The 19,468-nt window shown below is 47.3% G+C and overlaps 2 protein-coding genes across 3 annotated transcripts in view; both read right to left on the reverse strand.

The window, feature by feature from the left end:
- SOS1 (SOS Ras/Rac guanine nucleotide exchange factor 1) overlaps positions 1-19,468 on the reverse strand; it is a 107,369-nt gene that overhangs the window by 74,004 nt on the left and 13,897 nt on the right. The window lies entirely within an intron of this gene.
- LOC126023894 (60S acidic ribosomal protein P2-like) lies at positions 5,656-6,048 on the reverse strand. Its single transcript, XM_049784284.1, has one exon. The coding sequence runs from the start codon at positions 6,014-6,016 to the stop codon at positions 5,693-5,695; it is 324 nt and encodes a 107-aa protein (XP_049640241.1). The 5' UTR covers positions 6,017-6,048; the 3' UTR covers positions 5,656-5,692.

Raw genomic sequence — 19,468 nt, forward strand, 5'->3', positions numbered from 1 at the left:
ATTTTTTTCAAGGAAAAGTAATTTAGAGATAATTCCCAACTGTGAAGAAGTATTTCAAGTGTGAGGCTTAAGACAGTTCCAGAAAACAGTGTGTGGAGATCCCTTGACAAAGGAGGACTGAACCCACACAACCCAGTAATCCCACTTTGTGGCATGGACCCTCCAACCACCATCTAGACATACCCAGGCACACACGTTCAGGGGAGAATCTGATACAACAGCCAGGCAACAGAGCCACCCAGCCCTCCACTGGGCTCCCAACGCAACGAGGGCCACCCATGCTTCCTGGGGAGTCTGGTCTGGGCTGATGTCTCTGGGGCCAGCTCCGAAAGGGTGGGTGCAGATTCCCCTTTTTGCCTGAAGTCACAGCAGCCCACAGCAGGACCCCAGACCCTCTACTCTACAGACACAGCCCAGCTCCACAACTGAACCACAGCAAACTGCAAAGGCATCAAATCTATCTCAGATCCAAAAATTCAGAGCCAAAAGGGGTCATGCAACACCTCAGAAGTTCACAGCAGTGTCAGCCTGGTAGGAAAGTCCCATAGATATCTCGCAAACTGGTCCGGAGGGATAGCACAGCGCATAAGGCGCTTGCTTTGCACAGGGCAGACCAGGGTTCAATCCCCTGCAACCCATAGGGTCCCCTGAGCCTGCCAGGAGTGATTCCTGAGCGCAGAGCCAGGATTCACCCAAGCACTGTCAGGTGTGGCCCAAAAACAAACAGAAAAACAATCTCCCAAGCTCAGGGAGCCTAGACAGTAACACAGAAGTTCAACTAGCACCAACCAACCTCAGACACTGACTCTAGTGATACCAGGCGGAAAGAGAACTGCGCCTGGGGTGGCGGTGAAGATTGGGGACCCTGGTGGAGGGAAGGTCTCACCGTGGTAGGATTGGTGTTGGTGCATTTAATGCCTAAAAGATGGTGCTATGAACAACGTGGTAAATTATGGTGTTATAATAAACATTTTAAGAGAAGGTGTGGAATATATACACGGTGGAAATATTATGCAGAGTCTGCTGTATCGTGGACGAAACTGAGGGATAGAGAACAAATACCGATAACCTCACTCCTCTGTAGAAGAGAAACAAAATAAGGAAATAGAGAATATTAAAAGATGGCACACCCTTGGTCTTAGGTCATGAAACCTAATAAGAAACAGCGAGCCGAGGGGCCACCAAGACAGTATAATGGGGAGGGCGTTTGCCATGCACACAGATGAACTGGGTTTGATCCCCAGAATACTTATGGACCCCCTCATGCCACCAGGAGTAATCCCCAAGCAAAACCAGGTATACCCCCACCCCCAAAAAGAAACAATATGGGAGGGAGGGTCATAAAGATGGACACAGAGGGCCATGGGCACTTTGATGTAAGTGACATACAATAACTCTGTACTTCAACATGATGTGCCTATTACAGTATTATAGCAGATTAGTTAATATTGTAATACAATTATAATAAAATATTTAAGAAAACAGAGTTTAACCATTTATTATTGTTCTACAGGTGAGGAAACCCCTAGGTGAGGCCCCTTAACGCTAGATTCATTTGCTGACACTTTCTTGGGGAGATGTTGAGAGGAGCACACCAGCCAGCAGTCTGATGTCTTACTCCTGGCACTGGGCTCAGGAACTGTTCCCGGTGAGTACAAGGCAGTCTGTGTTGTGCTGGGTCTAACCCAGGTTGGCTGCACACAAGGCGGATGCTTCATCTGCTTTATCTGTGCAGTACTCCGGGCCTTGCCCCAAGCATATGCATGCATGCGTGTGTGCGTGCGTGCGTGCATATGAGAGAGAATAAAGCTGGGTCACCATGTGCCAGGCACCCACCTTACCTCTCCAGCCTGGTGTCCAGGCATTTCTTGCCATATTCGGTACAGCGGCAACCAAACAGGAGCTGATCTGCTTCTAAATTTCTCCACTAGGTGGTGTGCAGTCACTGAGCATTCTATATCGACACTAGAAACTTAAGACACTTACTGTATAACCACGGCACCTGATCTGTAATAAAGGCAATAAAATCTCTCACAATAGAGCAGCTCTGCAGAGCACACTGAAGGGGCGCTAAGAATTAGCTGCCATAGATGGTCACCTTCCTTTCTCAAGTTCCAGCAGCACTTGGTCAAGACACAAAAACCCACAGCACCTCAGGATCAAAACCAACTTCAGGCCCCATTCAATCACCACACTGCTTAGCAATGAAGACAGGATGCCCCGGTTCTGCAGGGGTACGTCCCAACAGCTAGTGGGCCAGAGGTGTTCCTGGCAGCAAGGCAAGGCCAGAGTGCCCTAAGCCAAGTCTGGAGGAGCTTAGGGTGTGCCCTGTACTATTGATGCAGTTTCTAGATAACTTGGCCCGAAGGATATTATCAGATTTCATGTGTCTGAGTATCAGCATGTCCTGTTGCAAAAGCAAACGCAACAGTCATCTTTCATCATCTGAAAAGGCAAAATGATCACTGGTTCCACAGAGAAGCCCAGTTATTAAATTAGAATATAAGCATCTGACAGTTAACCTGACAGTAAGGATGAAATGCTGCAGGTAACAAGTATCAAAGCTAAGATGAAAATCAATGGTGATTCTACTTAACTCAAAAAATTACGGGGCCGGAGAGATAGCATGGAGGTAAGGCGTTTACCTTTCATGCAGGAGGTCATCGGTTTAAATCCCGGCGCCCCATATGGTCCCCCGTGCCTGCCAGGAGCAATTTCTGAGCCTGGAGCCAGGAATAACCCCTGAGCACTGCCGGGTGTGACCCAAAAACCACAAAAAAAAAAAAAAAAAAAATTACCATAGCCTAAAAAATGTTTAGCAAAATGTTCAATAAATATTAGGTTACTTAAAAACAAAGACCGGCTCCTCCCCAAAAGGGTAAAGATCTCAGTTGTTCGATTTAAAATAACAACCAGACTTCACTGTAAAGTGCCACGTATCTCCAGGATCAGAACGGCAGACAGCACAGCAGGGAGGGCATCACCTTGCCAGTGGCTGACTGGGGTTCATCCTCAGCATCCCAATCATTCCCCTCCCACCCACCTACCCACCCACCACCCCCAGGACCACAAAGAGTGATTCCTGAGCTCAGAGCCAGAAGTAACCCCAGAGCACCAGTGGGTGGGGCCCAAAACCCCAACAATCACAGCTCAGTCTCCAGCCGCTCCTGGATTCAGCTTTGGGCTGAATCATCTTTGCAGTTCTCGCACACTGAGCAAGCTCCGGGCCTCTCACACATTCACTGCCCCTTTCACTGACTTATTTTGCTCTCAAAACCTAGGAAGACCTCCTGGATCCCGGTCAGAAAGACACACAAACTCTGCACCCCAGACACTTGGTTATATTTACACATAGAAACACAGATTCAGAAAGGCCCTGGCTGAGCCATCGAGACGGCTTAAGTGGCAGAGCACGTGCTTAGCAGCCCTGGGTCTGGTACCACATAGCCACCAGTGTACTGCAAAGGGTGGTCGTTATGAATGAAATATGAAAATTCAAGTCTTAAAATTGAGAAGAAGACAGCTGAGCCTCTCACCCAAGTCTGGCCACTGATTTTCCTGAGCACTGCTGGTGCAGCCCAAAATGAAGTACCGTATTTTACGGCGTATAAGACGACTTTTGAAACAAAAAAAAGTCAATCGAAAATCGGGGGTTGTCTTACACCCGGAGTATATCCCAAAAAACGGCCCGATATGCCGCTAAATAAAAATCATCTGGATATTGCCACGAAACAAATTTTCCAACTCGATCCTGCACCAATCACTGCCAGGCTGCTCGGACCGCCTCTCTGACTCAGCCAATCCAAGCAGGCTTTTGATGCATGCAAATTACAATGTTCTGGACCCGAACCTACACTGTCAAAAGCCTGCTCAGCTTGGCCAGAGTCAGAGAGGAAGTCTATGACAGTAGAACCTTTGAACCTTTGCTTGTTGTGATTGGCTCACTGTGGTACGTACAGTTGCAGCACAGAAACGTTCTGTCTGATACAGCAAATATAGGCCTAAACCTATGTTTTAACTGTAAAATAAGGGGTCCTCTTATACGCCGGAAAATACGGTAACTCTGCACATTCTGCCCGGGTGTGGTGTGATCACTGGCACCATACGGTCTCCTAAGGTCTCCTAAGCGTGGCTGATGCAGCCCTGCCTGGGTTCCAGAGGCCCAGGTACCCAGGTTCAGGCAGGCTGGTCTGGGAGCCCTCAGACCCTAGCGCTGAACCCCGAGTCCCATTAAACAGACCACTCACAGATCCTAAACTTCATTCTTCGTGGTTCCTTTTTTCTGTGCTAGTTTCAAACAGACTTGGGTTGATTCGGTGGTTACTACTAGTTTGTGTAGATTCTAAAAGTTTTTTTTTCTTTTTTATCCATTTCTAGATCTTGATCAATCCTCTAAGCATAGTCAGGAACCCCCTGAGTAAACTACCAGAAAACTCTGTAGAGCTCTGATGACTCTGATGAATCTTTAATGATTTTTTTCCCGCTAATGGCTCTCGGAAGGAGCATAAGGCTTCTTCTTGGATTTGTCCATGTCTCAAGCCCAAAGCTGCTAACCTTTACTGAAAGCAGGACATCTTAAAATAAAACAGGCATTCTTAAAACTCTGGACCACAGAAGGCCAAAGAGATAGCATAGCGGTAGGACATTTGCCTTGCAACACGGCTGACCCAGGACAGACCTATGTTCGATTCCCGGCATCCCATAGGGTCCCTGAGTCTGCCAGGAGCAATTTCTGAGCACCATCGGATGTGGCCCAGAAACCAAAACAAGCAAAGAAAACAAGCCTCTGGACCACAGTAAATAATAAAAAGCTGAATTTCATATTCCCTACTTGGTGCTTGTGATTGTTTGGTCTGTGTTTGATGTTTTATTTTTCCGCATTCTGAGATAATAATAAACTCAGAATAAAATAAGTAAAATAAACTCAAAAGTAACTCAAGGATTTCAAACCTCTCTACAAAGTGATTAAAATCCTTCCTATTTCTCGAGTCCTATTAATCAACTGGTCTGCATGTCCACAGATGTTCCTGTCTTTCTTTTCCAAATGTGCCTATTTAACTAGGGACAGAAGGACGGGGGAGGGGAGGAGGCAGCCCTTCAGAGACTCGGGTTCGGAGGAGCTGGACTGCTGACAAGAGGAACACTTGCCATGGGCCCGACTGGAGTTACAGTGAGGATTTGATCATGCGTACCAAGTCCAGTTCAAGGAGGCTGTCATGGTGATTAATTAGCAGAGGGTCCAACAACTCACCATCATTGGTGGCTTCTCGGGCTCGAGTCCCTATTCAGGCGCCAGGTGTAAAATAAATCTCCACGTTGTGAGAACACCCCTCACACCATTTCTCCCACCCCCAGAAGGACAGGTCTGATGCAGATAGAGTAGTAGTGAAGAATCAAAAAACCAAGGCAGTCAGGAGAGTCATGGAGTCAAGTCTGCGCTGTGCCTCGCCTCATGGTGTCTCTGTCTGAACCACCAAAGCCAAACTGCTCTTTTTTTATTCTCCCAGGACAAAGTCCACCAGGGTGGAGCAGGGTAGAGGGATCCATATGGGCTTTTACATATCCAAAGGCGAGGAGAAAAGGAAAGAGGACATAAGAGAACGACTTTGTTTTGGGTTAATAGCTGGGTGTCATTTTTTTTATTTGAAAAATTAATTTTCAGGTCTAGAAAGGTGTTTTATTAGGGCGGTGACTAGTCAAACAAGCCGAACCCCATGTCATCATTGGACTCCTCAGACTCTGCTGCAGCAGGGGCAGAGCCAGCAGCAGGGGCTGCGGCTCCAGGGGTGGCAGAGATAGCAACAGCACCACCAGCCGGCACACTGGCCAGCTTGCCAATGCCCTGGGCGATCACGTCCTCAATGTTTTTCCCACTCAGCTCACTGATGACCTTATTGAGCCAGTCATCGTCCGCCTCGATGATGCCCATGCTGTCCAGGATCTTCTTTATGTCCTTGGCGCTGGGGGACGAGTTGCCCCCGAGTGCGGCCAGCAGGTAAGAGGCAACGTAGCACATCTTGGTGATGGCAGAGCAGCCTTGCGCGTGCGACTTCGTCAGCGTCAGTGGCAGAAAGAGCTGGGTGTCATTTTATACTCCCCTCCTCACCCAGGAAAAACAACCATACTGTGGTGTGTGAGGAGTATCAGAAGCCTTCACTTGAGCCGGGCCATCAAAACTGCACTAGGGAAGCAGGACATTTACTAAAAAGAACTAGCTTAGAAAAGGACCAGCATCAAAGAGTCAGAAGCAAGGGAAGGGCCCGGAGAGATAGCACAGTGGTGTTTGCCTTGCAAGCAGCCGATCCAGGACCAAAGGTGGTTGGTTCAAATCCCGGTGTCCCATAGGGTCCCCCGTGCCTGCCAGGAGCTATTTCTGAGCAGACAGCCAGGAGTAACCCCTGAGCAACGCCAGGTGTGGCCCAAAAAAAACAAAAAAAAAAAAAAAAGGGGGGGCCGGGCGGTGGCGCTAAAGATAAGGTGTCTGCCTTGCCAGCGCTAGCCTAGGACGGACCGCGGTTCGATCCCCCGGTGTCCCATATGGTCCCCCAAGCCAGGAGCGACTTCTGAGCGCATAGCCAGGAGAGTAACCCCTGAGCGTCAAATGGGTGTGGCCCAAAAACCAAAAAAAAAAAAAAAAAAAAAAAAAAAAAGAAGCAAGGGAAGCTACAAGAGCCAGATCAAATCAACCATGGAGGACAGATGCTTCCTTTGGTGGTGAGTGTGGAATAGCAACACATGGTCTGAAAAAGGATGAACCTATATATTGTTACAGATGTCATCTCAATTAAGACTCTTTCATGGGCCGGGCGGTGGCGCTGGAGGTAAGGTGCCTGCCTTGCCTGCGCTAGCCTAGGACGGACCGCGGTTCGATCCCCCGGCGTCCCATATGGTCCCCCAAGAAGCCAGGAGCAACTTCTGAGCGCATAGCCAGGAGTAACCCCTGAGCGTCACAGGGTGTGGCCCAAAAACCAAAAAAAAAAAAAAAAAAAAAAAAAAAAAAAAAAAAAAAAAAAAAAAAAAAAAAAAAGACTCTTTCATGGGGGCCAGAGAGATAGTGTGGAGGTAGGGTGTTTGCCTTGCATGCAGAAGGACGGTGGTTCGAATCCCAGCATCCCATATGGTTCCCCATGCCTGCCAGGGGCAATTTCTGAGCCTTGAGCCAGGAGTAACCCCTGAGTGCTGCCGGGTGTGACCCAAAAACCAAAAAAAAAAGACTCTCTCATTAGACAGGAGCAATAGCACAGCAGGTAAAGCACTTGCCTTTTATAGGCAGACCTGGGTTTGATCCCGGGCATCCCATATGATCACCAGAGCATTGCCAGGAATGATTCACATAATTCTGTATAACCCCTCCCCCCCAAATTCCCAGAACCAGGGCTGGAGAGAGATAGTACAATGGGTAGGGCATTTTGCCTTGCATGTGGCTGACCCAGGTTTTATCTCCAACATCTCATGATTTCCCTGAGCCTCAGGAGTGATCACTAAGTACAGAGAAAGTAAGCCCTGAACACTGTAAGATGTGGTCCAAAAACAAACAAGACTGTCCCAAAGCTGAGTACAAGACCCAGATCCAAGAGGCCCAAATGGTACAAGCAGAAACAGACTCTAATAGGGACTAGAGAGTACAGCAGTTAGATCAGTTGTTTTGTTTATGGCTGACCCGAACGGACTCCCAGTTCTACCAGGAGAGATCCCTGAGCATAGAGTTAAGAGTAAGCACTGAGTTCAGTGTGGCTCAAAATCTAAAAACATGCAATTCCAAGAAACACAGTAATCAAAGGACAAAAGTCAGAGACAGAAACAGAACAGTGAAAGCAGCAAGATGAAAGAAAGAACTTACAAAAGATTCACAGCAGACCCAGTAGAGGAGACTCAAGGTCAGATAAAAATGATGGGTAGGGGCCGGAGTGATAGCACAGTGGTAGGGTGTTTGCCTTTAAGGAGCTGATCTAGGACGGACCTCGATTCGATCCCCAGCATCCCATATGGTCCCCCAAATCAGGAGTTACTGAGCGTCACCGGGTGTGGCCCAAAAACCAAAGGGAAAAAAAAAGGTGGGTATACTGACCAACTCACCGACAGACCAACCAGACACACCAGACACAAACAGACTCCGAGGATATGATTCCTCACCAAGAACACTTCAGCCAACTGGATTATGCTTCGGTTAAATCTAAAGAAATAACAGAGCTTTGCGGACAAACAGCAGCTTAGGCTTTTCACAGCTGTTACATGCTTCTTGTATTTTGGGGGCCACAATCAGAAGCACTGAGGGGTTACTCCTGGCTTTGCTTGGGGAACCACATGGGTGCGCAGCAAGTGCCCTCCCCACTGCGCTTTTTCTCTGGCACCGGAAGGCAGTTTTAGAACAAACATTCAAGGTGCATCTGAGAATTCCAGATAACAAATGTGGTAGGCATGCAGGTTGTCTTTAAAAAGACAAGACAAAAGTAGGGGCCAGAGTGATAGCACAGTGGTAGGGCATTTGTCTATACCTGGCTAACTCAGGACAGACCCAGGTTTGATCCCCTGCATCCCATAGGGTCCCCTGAGCCTGCCAGGAGTGATTTCTGAGCACAGATCCAGGAGTAATCCCTGAGAGCCTCCAGGTATGCCCAAAAACAAAGAAACAAACAAAAATAAAATTTCTCCTTTATTTTTAATGTTCTTTCAAAGTCTATTCAAGTATATTTTAAGGATGTTCAAGTATATTTTAAGGATATAGTTAAAAATGATCAGGGCTTTTGTGGGGGGGTTGGACTAACCCAGTGGCGCTCGAGGGTTACTCCAAGCTCTGCACTCAAAAATTGCCCCTGGCAGGCTCAGGGGACCATATGGAATGTCAGGAGTCAAACCCAGGTCAGCAAGCATGTAAGGCAAACGCCCTACCCCTGCACTATCACTCTGACCCCTATTTATCAGTTCTTATTGATTTACAATCCTGTGGCATTTCAGGAGTTGAACCGTGTGTGTGTGTGTGTGCGCACGCGCGCGTGCCAGGCTGATGTTGAACCGTGGGGGGGGGGGGAGCGCGCACGTGCGCGCCGCGCTGATGCCAGCATCTCCACAGGATGAAAAGAGGCAGTTCTCACATGAGGGATATAAAGGAGAGACTAAGGAACAGCCAAAGGCAACAGAACTGAAAATTGTGTTTACAAAACTGAATATACAGGGCCAGAGAGATAGCATGGAGGTAGGGCGTTTGCCTTTCATGCAGGAGGTCATCAGTTCGAATCCCGGCGCCCCATATGGTCCCCTGTGCCTGCCAGGAGCAATTTATGAGCCTGGAGCCAGGAATAACCCCTGAGTACTGCCGGGTGTGACCCAAAAACCAAAAAAAAAAAAACACAACAACAAAACTGAATATACTCTGGGGGGTCCTTGGCACACTGGTGGTGGGTGTAATGCTGGAACAATGTATGCAAGGAAAGTATCATTAACAATACTGTAAATTATGGCCCCCTAATAAAAATAGCAGAAAGTTCTTTAAAACAGGCACAGATGTTGAACTGTTCAGAAAACTAAAAACTGAGGCAAGAGCGGTAGCACTAGAGGTAAGGCGTCTGCCTTGCAAGCACCTCGGTTCGATCCCCCGGTGTCCCATATGGTCCCCCCAAGCCAGGAGCGATTTCTAAGCGAATAGCCAGCCATAACCCCTAAGCATCAACAGGTAAGGCCCCAAAACAAAACAAAAACCTAAACACTAAAAATAGTCCTTTGCACGGAGCCAAACCTGGCTCAATCCCAGCAACATAAGGTCCCTGAGCACTGAGCCCTGAGAATGGTTCCCAAAAGTAAACCCAAAAGTGAATAGTCAATGACAATGTAGGCACAAAATATCTCATTTTAGGGTGCCACTGGGGCCCCTCCTGTTAACTCTCAAACAACCAAGCCAATGGTTCAATGCAGGGGCCTGAGATGGGACGCTGGCCCAGCCCTACCAAGTCAGCAATGCTCAGAGCCTTCAGGACTGCACTTGGCAATGCTCAGGGTACCAAGCAGTGCCAGGTCCTGAACCCACATCAGCTGGGTGCATGTACACCTCTGACTAGAACGCCAGGACCCAACACAGAATATCTTCTGGTATCAGAGAGCAAGGAAGCTACCAAAGATGAACGGGGCATAACCATCACAAAACACAGGCATATCATGAACATGCTCTACAGGGAAAATGAGATAACTTTAAAAATAAACCAAAACGGAAACACACTACATTTACAAAAGAACTCAGCAGGCAAATTATGTTAAAAATCAAATTCAGGCCCGAGCAATAGCACAGCAGTAGGGCATTTGCCTTAGACGTGGCCGACCCGGGACAAACCCAGGTTCGGTTCCGGGCACTCCCTCTATATATGATCCCCTGAGCCTGCCAGGAGTGACTTCTGAGCACAGAGCCGGGAGTAACCCCTTAGTGTCACCACTATGACCCAAAACAAACAAACAAAAAGAATAGAAAATCGGGGGCCGGGTGGTGGCGCTGGAGATAAGGTGCCTGCCTTGCCTGCGCTAGCCTAGGACGGACCGCGGTTCGATCCCCCGGCGTCCCATATGGTCCCCCAAGCCAGGAGTGACTTCTGAGCGCATATCCAGGAGTAACCCCTGAGCGTCACTGGGTGTGGCCCAAAAAAAAAAAAAAAAAAAAAAAGAATAGAAAATCAAATTCAGGGGCTGGAGAGATACCATGGAGGTAAGGTGTTGGCCTTGCATGCAGAAGGACAGTGGTTCGAATCCTGGCATCCCATATGGTCCCCTGAGCTGCCAGAAGCGACTTCAGAGTGTAGAGCCAGAAGTAACCTGAGTGCTGCCAGGTATGAACCAAAAACAAAAAAAGAAAAAAAAAAGAAAGAAAGAAAATCAAATTCAGGGGCTAGAGTGATAGCACAGTGGGTAGGACATTTGCTTCACACATGGCCGACCTGGGTTCAATCATGGCATCCTATATGGTTCCGTGAGCCTGCTAGGAGTGATTTCTGAGAGAGAGCCAGGAGTAATCCCTGATGAGCACCACCAGGTGTACCCCAAAAACCAAAATAACATCAAATTCAATGGAGCACTGGAAGAAGTTGGGGTACCAATATATCAGTCCCCCCAAGTACCCCCAAAAATGTAATGCTGCTGTCTGACATATATGTCTCTGGGATAATCAAATATCCTTAATAAGAATGACTCCTAGAGAATTCTAGGTAACAAATGTCAGAATGCATATTGGCCACTTATTTGCGATGTGGATGACATAAATTCAGGTGTAAGCAAAGCAAAAAACCACATGCAAAAAGAGGGGGATGGAGCAGTGGTGCAAGTGGTAGGGTGTTTGCCTTGTACGCACTAACCTAGGACAGAGGGCGGTTCAATCTCCTGGTGTCCAATTTGGTCCCCCAAGCCAGAAGCAATTTTTTTTGGGGGGGGTCACATCTGGTAGCGCTCAAGGGTTACTCCTGGCTCTACGCTCAGAAATTGCTCCTAGCAGGCTCGGGGACCATATGGGATGCCGGGATTCAAACCACCGTCTTTCTGCATGCAAAGCAAACATCCTACCTCCATGCTATCTCTCTGGCCAGTGATTTCTGAGTGCATAGCCAGGAGTTACTCCTGAGTGTCAACAGGTGTGGCCCAAAAACCAAAAAAAAAAAAGCCAAACAAACAAACAAATAAAAAACATGCAAAGAGAATCTTTATAAAGGAGAAGTCAGTTGCCACCCCCTCAATTCCTGATCTTAGCCTCTCTAAAACTGGAACCAGGGGCCGGAGAGATAGCATGGAGGTAAGGTGTTTGCCTCGCATGCAGGACAGTGATTCGAATCCCGGCATCTCCTATGGTCCCCCGAGCCTGCCAGGAGCGATTTCTCAGCATAGAGCTAGGAGTAACCCCTGAGTGCTGCCAGGTATGACCTAAAAAAACAAAAATAAAAAATAAATAAATAAAATTGAGACCAGACTCAATGCCAGTGCAGCATTAAACCGCAGCACCATCTGTGAAAAATTCTGCGAAAGAACCTCAAAATAAATTTTTGGATCAAATCTCTGAAACAAACTTCCTTCTATTTATAGAAATTATGACAAATATAAGAATAAATCAGATATTACTGCAGGAAAATAGGTTTTAAAATACTGTACCTCTTGCAGGACAAATGACCCTTCCTGCTAATGACTTGATTAGAGGGATAACGGTTTGTAAATGTAAGAAATGTTAGAGGTATAACAGCTTTGTAAAACATGTCCTTGTTTGGCAACTGACCAAAAAACCGAAAAAGTGGGCCCGGGAGAGATAGCACAATGGCGTTTGCCTTGCAATCAGCCAATCCAGGACCAAAGGTGGTTGGTTCGAATCCCGGTGTCCCATATGGTCCCCCGTGCCTGCCAGGAGCTATTTCTCAGCAGACAGCCAGGAGTAACCCCTGAGCACTGCCGGGTGTGGCCCAAAAAACCAAAAACCAAACCAAAACAAAACGGAAAAGTAAAATTCTGTCCTGTATATTTTAGGGATTAGCAAGAAACTAATTTTTCACATGGCAATGGCATTACAATTGCATAAAATAGATGAAATATAATACAGAGGGAAGGGCAGTTGCCTTGCACACGGCCAACCTGGGTTTCATTCCCAGTTTCGTAGGAGGTCTCTAGAACCTTTCAGGAGTGATTCCTGAGCACAGAGCCAAGATTAAACCTTGAACACCACTGGGTGTGACCCCAAAACCAAACAGATCAAAATAAATAGATACTGCTGCTTTAAATGCATACTCCACCTTTAAGGATAATTGGAAATAGTTCTGAGAACTTTGTTCAGGCTTCAATATGCCACCAATAGTTTTGTTTTTAATTTTAACGTTTAGAAGTGAGAAATAGGCAATTAGCTTTTGTATCTCTATGCCTAGTCAGACCTGCCTCGAATAGCCTTTCCCTCCTGGGACATTCCACTGATCCTAAGGCCAGGCCTGCTCTCCCAATTCACTGAACCTTCCAGTTTGAGTGAACTTCCTGTCTTCAAGTCATAGGGCTTTATTTTCCATCACTAAACACTGGTACATGCTATAGCTGTTCCCCTTGATGAACTCCAAGGTCAGAGACTGTGCCTCTCTCTTTGTGAAGTTTTATCTTCACAAAAAGTTGGATACTTTCTCTAACTGTGCCTTTGTTGTCATTTTTTTCCATGTTCATGTTTTTATAAACGTTGTTCTTAATGTCGAATTGCTGCCTATACTCTGTGCACAAGAGAATCAAAGGCACCGACTGTTCCTATGTTCTGGCATTGTTTCCCTTTCTCTACTAAACAATGTCAGTTAAATCTGAGGATAAGATTCAATTTCATATTTAGAATGAGTCTACCTAACTTCTGGGTCAGTTCTGGGTTTGATCCCCGGCATCCCAGAGGGTCTCCCAAGCATCGCCAGGAGTAATTCCTGAATGCAGAGAGCCAGGAGTAACCTCTGAATACTGCCAGGTAGAGTGCCCAAATGCAAAAATAATTTTTTTAAAGTTCTAAAAAGATATTACCGGAAGCAGGGTGGAAAGGCGTGAGTGGGGTAGGTATTCTAAAGGGTTAAGTTCCAACTACAAATAAGACCTGAGCTTGCAGCGTAACATGCTGACCACAGCGATAATAAAGTATTATTGCATAACCCAAAATTCTTGGCAGTGAACCTTCAAAGTTCCAGGGCTGGGAAGATGAAAGGGAGGAGTGCATGCCTTGCATGCCTGAGGCCCCAGGTTCATCCCCACCCCACCCCAGCCCCATGAATATCTGGGGCTGGTCCTGGTGGCCCCAAGCATTTCTAGGTTTTATCCAAAGGGTGCAAGTGTCAGGCTGGGCCTGGGCCCCTCAGCACAGCTGGTGAGCTCTTGCCCAGCACAGCCAAGTTCTTATCACGGGGAAAACAGTATTTTAGTAAGTCTATGATAACGTGCTAGCCAGAGTCGCTGTGATGAGGCATGTCTGAGCAAACCACACAATGCTATTGCTGCTCAAAGAGCTCCATTCCCTAAATCCTCTGATGTACAAGTTCTGATCCCTGACACTTCCGAATCTGACTGTCATTGGAGACAGTAGTAAAGAGATAAAATTAAAGGGGCAAAGTGATGATGGCACAGCAGTAGGGCATTTGCCTTACATGCGGCCAACCTGGGACAGATCTGGGTACAATTCTCAGTATCCCATAGAGTCCCCCGAGCCTGCCAGGACTGACTTCTAAGCACAGAGCCAGGAGTAACCCCTGCACGCCACTGGGTGTGGCCCAAACCCTCCCCCTTAAAAAAAGTTTAAGTGAGAAGGGGGTCACTGGGGACCAGGTCTGAGTCAGACCTGACTGATGCTGTCATCAGTAGAGGAAATCTGTCCACGGACACCAAGCAAAAGGAGACCATGTGTACTCGAACAGACAGGCAGCAGGAGAAACCAGCCGGGCAATAGTTCCACTTCTAGACTCCAGAATGCTGTTGGCTTTGGAGAGAGAGCTCACCACTGGGCTTACCAACCATCCTCTCTCCTCAGGGCTCACTCTTGGCTCTGTGCTCAGGAACCATTCCTGGCAGTACTTAGGAATGATACTATGAGGTGTCAGGGACTAACCCTGAGTCAGCCATGTACTAGGCAAGCGCATCCACTCTATCTTTCCAAGCCTCCAAAATTTCAATAAAATTAATTTCTATTGCTTAAGTCACCCAGTACTTTTTTTTTTTTTTGTCTTTTGGGCCACACCCGGCTTAGCTCAGGGCTTATATCCTGGCTCTAGGCTCAGCAATCACACAAGATAGGCTTGGAAGACCATCTGGAGTACCAGAGATGGAACCCGGGTTGGCCACATGCAAGACAAGCACCCTCCCCATTGAACTATCACTCTGGTCACCCAGTACGTTATTACGTTATCTCAGCAGCCTTGGCAAACTAATATAGCCCATAAAAAAAGAATTATGAGGTCAGAGAGCGAGTTCAGTCGTCTAAGCCAGGCTCGCCCAGGCATCATCTGAGCTTGGCCAGGAGCACAGAGCAACCAACATCTGACTGCTTTTCTGCTGTGTGTATTAGTCATGGGAAAGACAATTATTGTAGAGTCTCTTCCCACAGAAAATAACTACACACAACAAATTCCAAAGTGTCAAATGCCAAGTTCATAGCAGCTTTTATTTGTTTTACTTTGAAAACAATAAGACCTTCCCAAACAAAAATTTTACTACTTTCTGTGATCACAGAGTTCCCACAAATAAAACCAGAAGCCAAGGAAGTGCTTGAGATAATGGTGGGAGGGCATCGGCATCGATGGGGAGGGGTAAGAGCAACGTTGGCCAAAAATAGTACTGCTGTCGACTACAGTATGCCAATAAAATAACTACATAAAAAATAATTTTAGGGGCTGGAGAGATAGCATGGAGGTAAGGCGTTTGCCTTTCATGCAAGAGGTCATCGGTTCGAATCCCAGCGTCCCATATGGTCCCCCGTGCCTACCAGGAGCAATTTCTGAGCATGGAGCCAGGAGTAACCCCTGAGCACTGCCGGGTGTGACCCAAAAACCACAAAAAAAAAAAAAAATAATAATTTTAAGGGTCAATTAACTCATTTAAGTTTGTTTCCTTTTTTTTTTTTTTTTTTTTAGCTTTTGCTGTCAGCTGTGTCACGATGTTCTAGAATAACTCTGATTAAAGGTACTTAAAATGTGCCAAATACAGATGAGAAAACTAACATGGAGAAAACTGGTGACTCATCTAAAAATGTGCAACAGAGCAGACTAGAACTTCTTTTAAAACTACTGATGGACGTTTTTGAGTAGAACATCTTGTTAATACAATCAGCAAGAGACCATCCATAACATCTAGATAACATGTTCTATAAATCAAAGGCATAAAAACAGGGGGGAGGGGAATCTCCCAGAACGTTCCAAAGTTCAAAACAAATCAAATCCCTCTAGTGGAGAGAATAGAACAAATATTCCAAGCAGGGGCTGGTGAGGTGGCGCTAGAGATAAGGTGTGTCTGCCTTGCAAGCACTAGCCTAGGAAGGATCATGGTTCAATCCCCAGGCATCCCATATGGTCCCCCCCAAAGCCAGGGGCAATTTCTGAGCACTTAGCTAGGAGTAACCACTGAGCATCAAACGGGTATGGCCCGAAAAAACAAACAAAAAGAACAGATATTCCAAGCAAAGCCAAGTGGTAAATACCAACTCTGAATGCCACTTGAGGATTCTGTCTAGTCTGCATGTGTCTGTTTCTGGGCCTCAAACCCACGGACCTCAAACGTGTTAACTCAGGCGCTTGACCGCTGAACTTTTACCCCCAAGACTCCATATTCAGACTTTCTTTTCCCTTTTTTTTTTTTGGTGGTGGTGGTTGGGGGAGCCCACACCCGCTGACTCTCAGGGGTTACTCCTGGCTATGAGCTCAGAGATTGCTCCTGGCTTGGGGACCATATGGGATGCCGGGAATTGAACCGAGGTCCATTCTAAACCAGCCGTGTGCAAGGCAAATGCCCTACCGCTGCGTTATCGCTCCAGCCCATATCTAGACTTTCTTAGTAAAACTAGAGCCCAAATAGAAAACATAGAGGCGTGGTGTCCACAGAGAGGGAGCTAGCTCTGAAGTCAAGGTGGAGGCTGCCCTTCTGCTCACAGGCTCCAAGGGGAACCAGATTGTGAGCAACCACAAGACAGCCCACCTGGGAAGGCCAAGCCGTCGAGACAGACGTCCACGCTAGCACTACCACACTAGTACTATTACGCACAGTAAATGTTATCAGAAGATGGTGCTCGGGAACAGCCTGCCACGGAATGAACCGAGAGCTGAACCGAGACTGTGAAGCCAAAACAATTTCATTGTAGCTGCATTCCTGAGTGGATGTGGTAGACGGCTGGCAGGAAAAGTGCCGGCTAGGGTTGACCAAGGTGATAAAGAAGTAACAATGCTGGCATACGCTGGCCAGCAGTGCTTTCCACAAGGTACTTCTAGTGCTCAGCAATCTTTCTAGTATGGCAGGAACAGCTGGGCTGAAGAGCCAGGTAGCTCTGGAGCTCGTCTCTGGCTACCACACTGCTAAAGAAAACATGCAGAACATCTAACTCAGACTGGGGGGGGGGGGGTGAAGGGCCCCATAACAAGACACACCTAGAGACTATGACCTCCAGCTCCATATTTGGGGGAACCATGTGGGACTAAAACCTCCATGTGCGGGCCCTGAGAGATAGCAAAACTGTTTGCCTTGCAAGCAGCCGATCCAGGACCAAAGGTGGTTGGTTCGAATCCCGGTGTCCCATAGGGTCCCCCATGCCTGCCAGGAGCTATTTCTGAGCAGACAGCCAGGAGTAACCCCTGAGCACCGCCGGGTGTGGCCCAAAAACCCCCCCAAAACAAAAAAACAAACAAACAAAAAACCTCCATGTGCGATGCAGAACTATTTCCTGGTCCTTAAGTTAGATTTTTTTTGTCTTTTTGTTTGTTTTGTTTTTGGGCCACACCCATTTGACGCTCAGGGGTTACTCCTGGCTATGCTCTCAGAAATCGCCCCTGGCTTGGGGGACCATATGGGGTGGGGGATAGAACCGCGGTCCGTCCTATGCTAGCACTTGCAAGGCAGATGCCTTACCTCTAGCGCCACCTTCCAGGCCCCAGATTTTTTTTTTTAATTTGGCTAACTGAAAACAAGATCACTGCATTTCTGCGAGGGACACAAGCCCAGTCTCTTGTGTATAAAGTACATGTAAAGTCAGTGTGTTGACTCTATCCTGACAGGAGGGTTGATTCCTAAAACCTTTAAGCGAAAGTGCTCATGATGTGAGGTGACGGGAAAACTAACCAGCTTGACAGCAATAATTCAGAACTTTATAATACAACTCGCGCACGTAAGGAACGGGGCACACGTCAGTCTGTCTGCCTCAAACCTTAAGCAAATGTATCATTGGATGATGAATACAACTGGAGCATAACAAAAACAAGACACCTACTAAAAGCTCCTTTTTTTTTTTTTTTTTTTTTTTTTGGGTTTTTGGTTTTTGGGCCACACCTGGCAGTGCTCAGGGGATACTCATGGCTGTCTGCTCAGAAATAGCTCCTGGCAGGCACAGGGGACCATCTGAGACACCGGGATTCGAACCAACCACCTTAGGTCCTGGATCGGCTGCTTGCAAGGCAAACGCCCTAAAAGCTCCTTTTAAAATGTTTTTTGTTGAGGGGCCAGAGTGACAGCACAGTGGTAGGGCATCTGCCTTGCACGCAACTGACCCCAGACAGACCGAGGTTCAATCCCGCGGCATCCCATAGGCTCCGCTAAGCCAGGAGTGATGTCTGAGCACAGAGCCAGGAGCAACCCCTGAGTGTCACCGGGTGAGGCCCAAAAGCCAAAAAAAGTATTTGTTGCTAGTGAGATAGCTCAGAAAACGGGGATCTTGCCTCGCACATGGCTGACCTGGGTTCAATCTCTAGCACCCACATGGACCCCTGAAAAATCCCTGGGTGCAAAGCCAGCAGTAACTGCTGAACATCACCAGGTGTGCCCCCATCAAAAAAATTAATAAAATATGCATTTGTTAGGACAAATTTGTATCGGTATATTGTAAAAATGTAAAACATCATTTTGTATAGATTCCAATATTATAAGGGATCTCTCAAAAGTATTAAGTGTTGGGGCCTGCAGGATGATAGCTGGGGCTTGAGACACCAAATCCAGTAGCTAGCAGCACCTACATGCTAGGGTCACCCGGAAGCATGGACACCTGGGGATCCCCATGTCAGGACAAAGAATGTGATCTCCCAGGACTCCTACATTAACAATAGTGCAAACCACAGTTGGGGGTTGGGAGGAGTGAGGGGGAGAAGAGTTAAATCCCTTCCCCAGAGGCAGGTAGGAGGGATGAGGAAAGAAAACCTGGGGGGCCGGAGAAATAGCATGGAGGTAAGGCATTTGCCTTTCATGCAGAAGGTCTGCGGTTCAAATCCCGGCGTCCCATATGGTCCCCCGTGCCTGCCAGGAGCGATTTCTGAGCATAGAGCCAGGAGTAACCCCTGAGCGCTGCTGGGTGTGACCCAAAAACCAAAAACCAAAAACCAAAAACCAAAAAAAAAAAAAAAAAGAAAACCTGGGACACTGTTGGCGGAAAATGGCCACTGGCGAAGAATGTTGGGACACTGTAGGACTGAAGCTCAATCACAAACAACTTTGTGATCACGGTGCTTAAATAAGAGGGAAAAAATGAAAATGAAAAAGTGTCTATCTAGCAGGCCGGAGAGAATAGCATGGAGGTAAAGCATTTGCCTTGCATGCAGAAGAACGGTGGTTCGATTCCTGGCATCCCATATGGTCCCCTGAGCCTGCCAGGAGCGATTTCTGAACGGAGAGCCAGGAGTGAGCCCTGAGCGCTGCCGGGTGTGACCCCCCCCCCAAAAATGTGTGTGATGTCCACACAACAACAATAACAACAAAGGGGAGGAATGAGAGGCCAGAGTGACGGTACAACGGGTGTCTTGCATGCAGACAAGGCAGGTTCAAACCC

This window comes from Suncus etruscus, chromosome 12 (genome assembly GCF_024139225.1).
Source record: "Suncus etruscus isolate mSunEtr1 chromosome 12, mSunEtr1.pri.cur, whole genome shotgun sequence".
Classification (NCBI taxonomy): Eukaryota; Metazoa; Chordata; class Mammalia; order Eulipotyphla; family Soricidae; genus Suncus; species Suncus etruscus.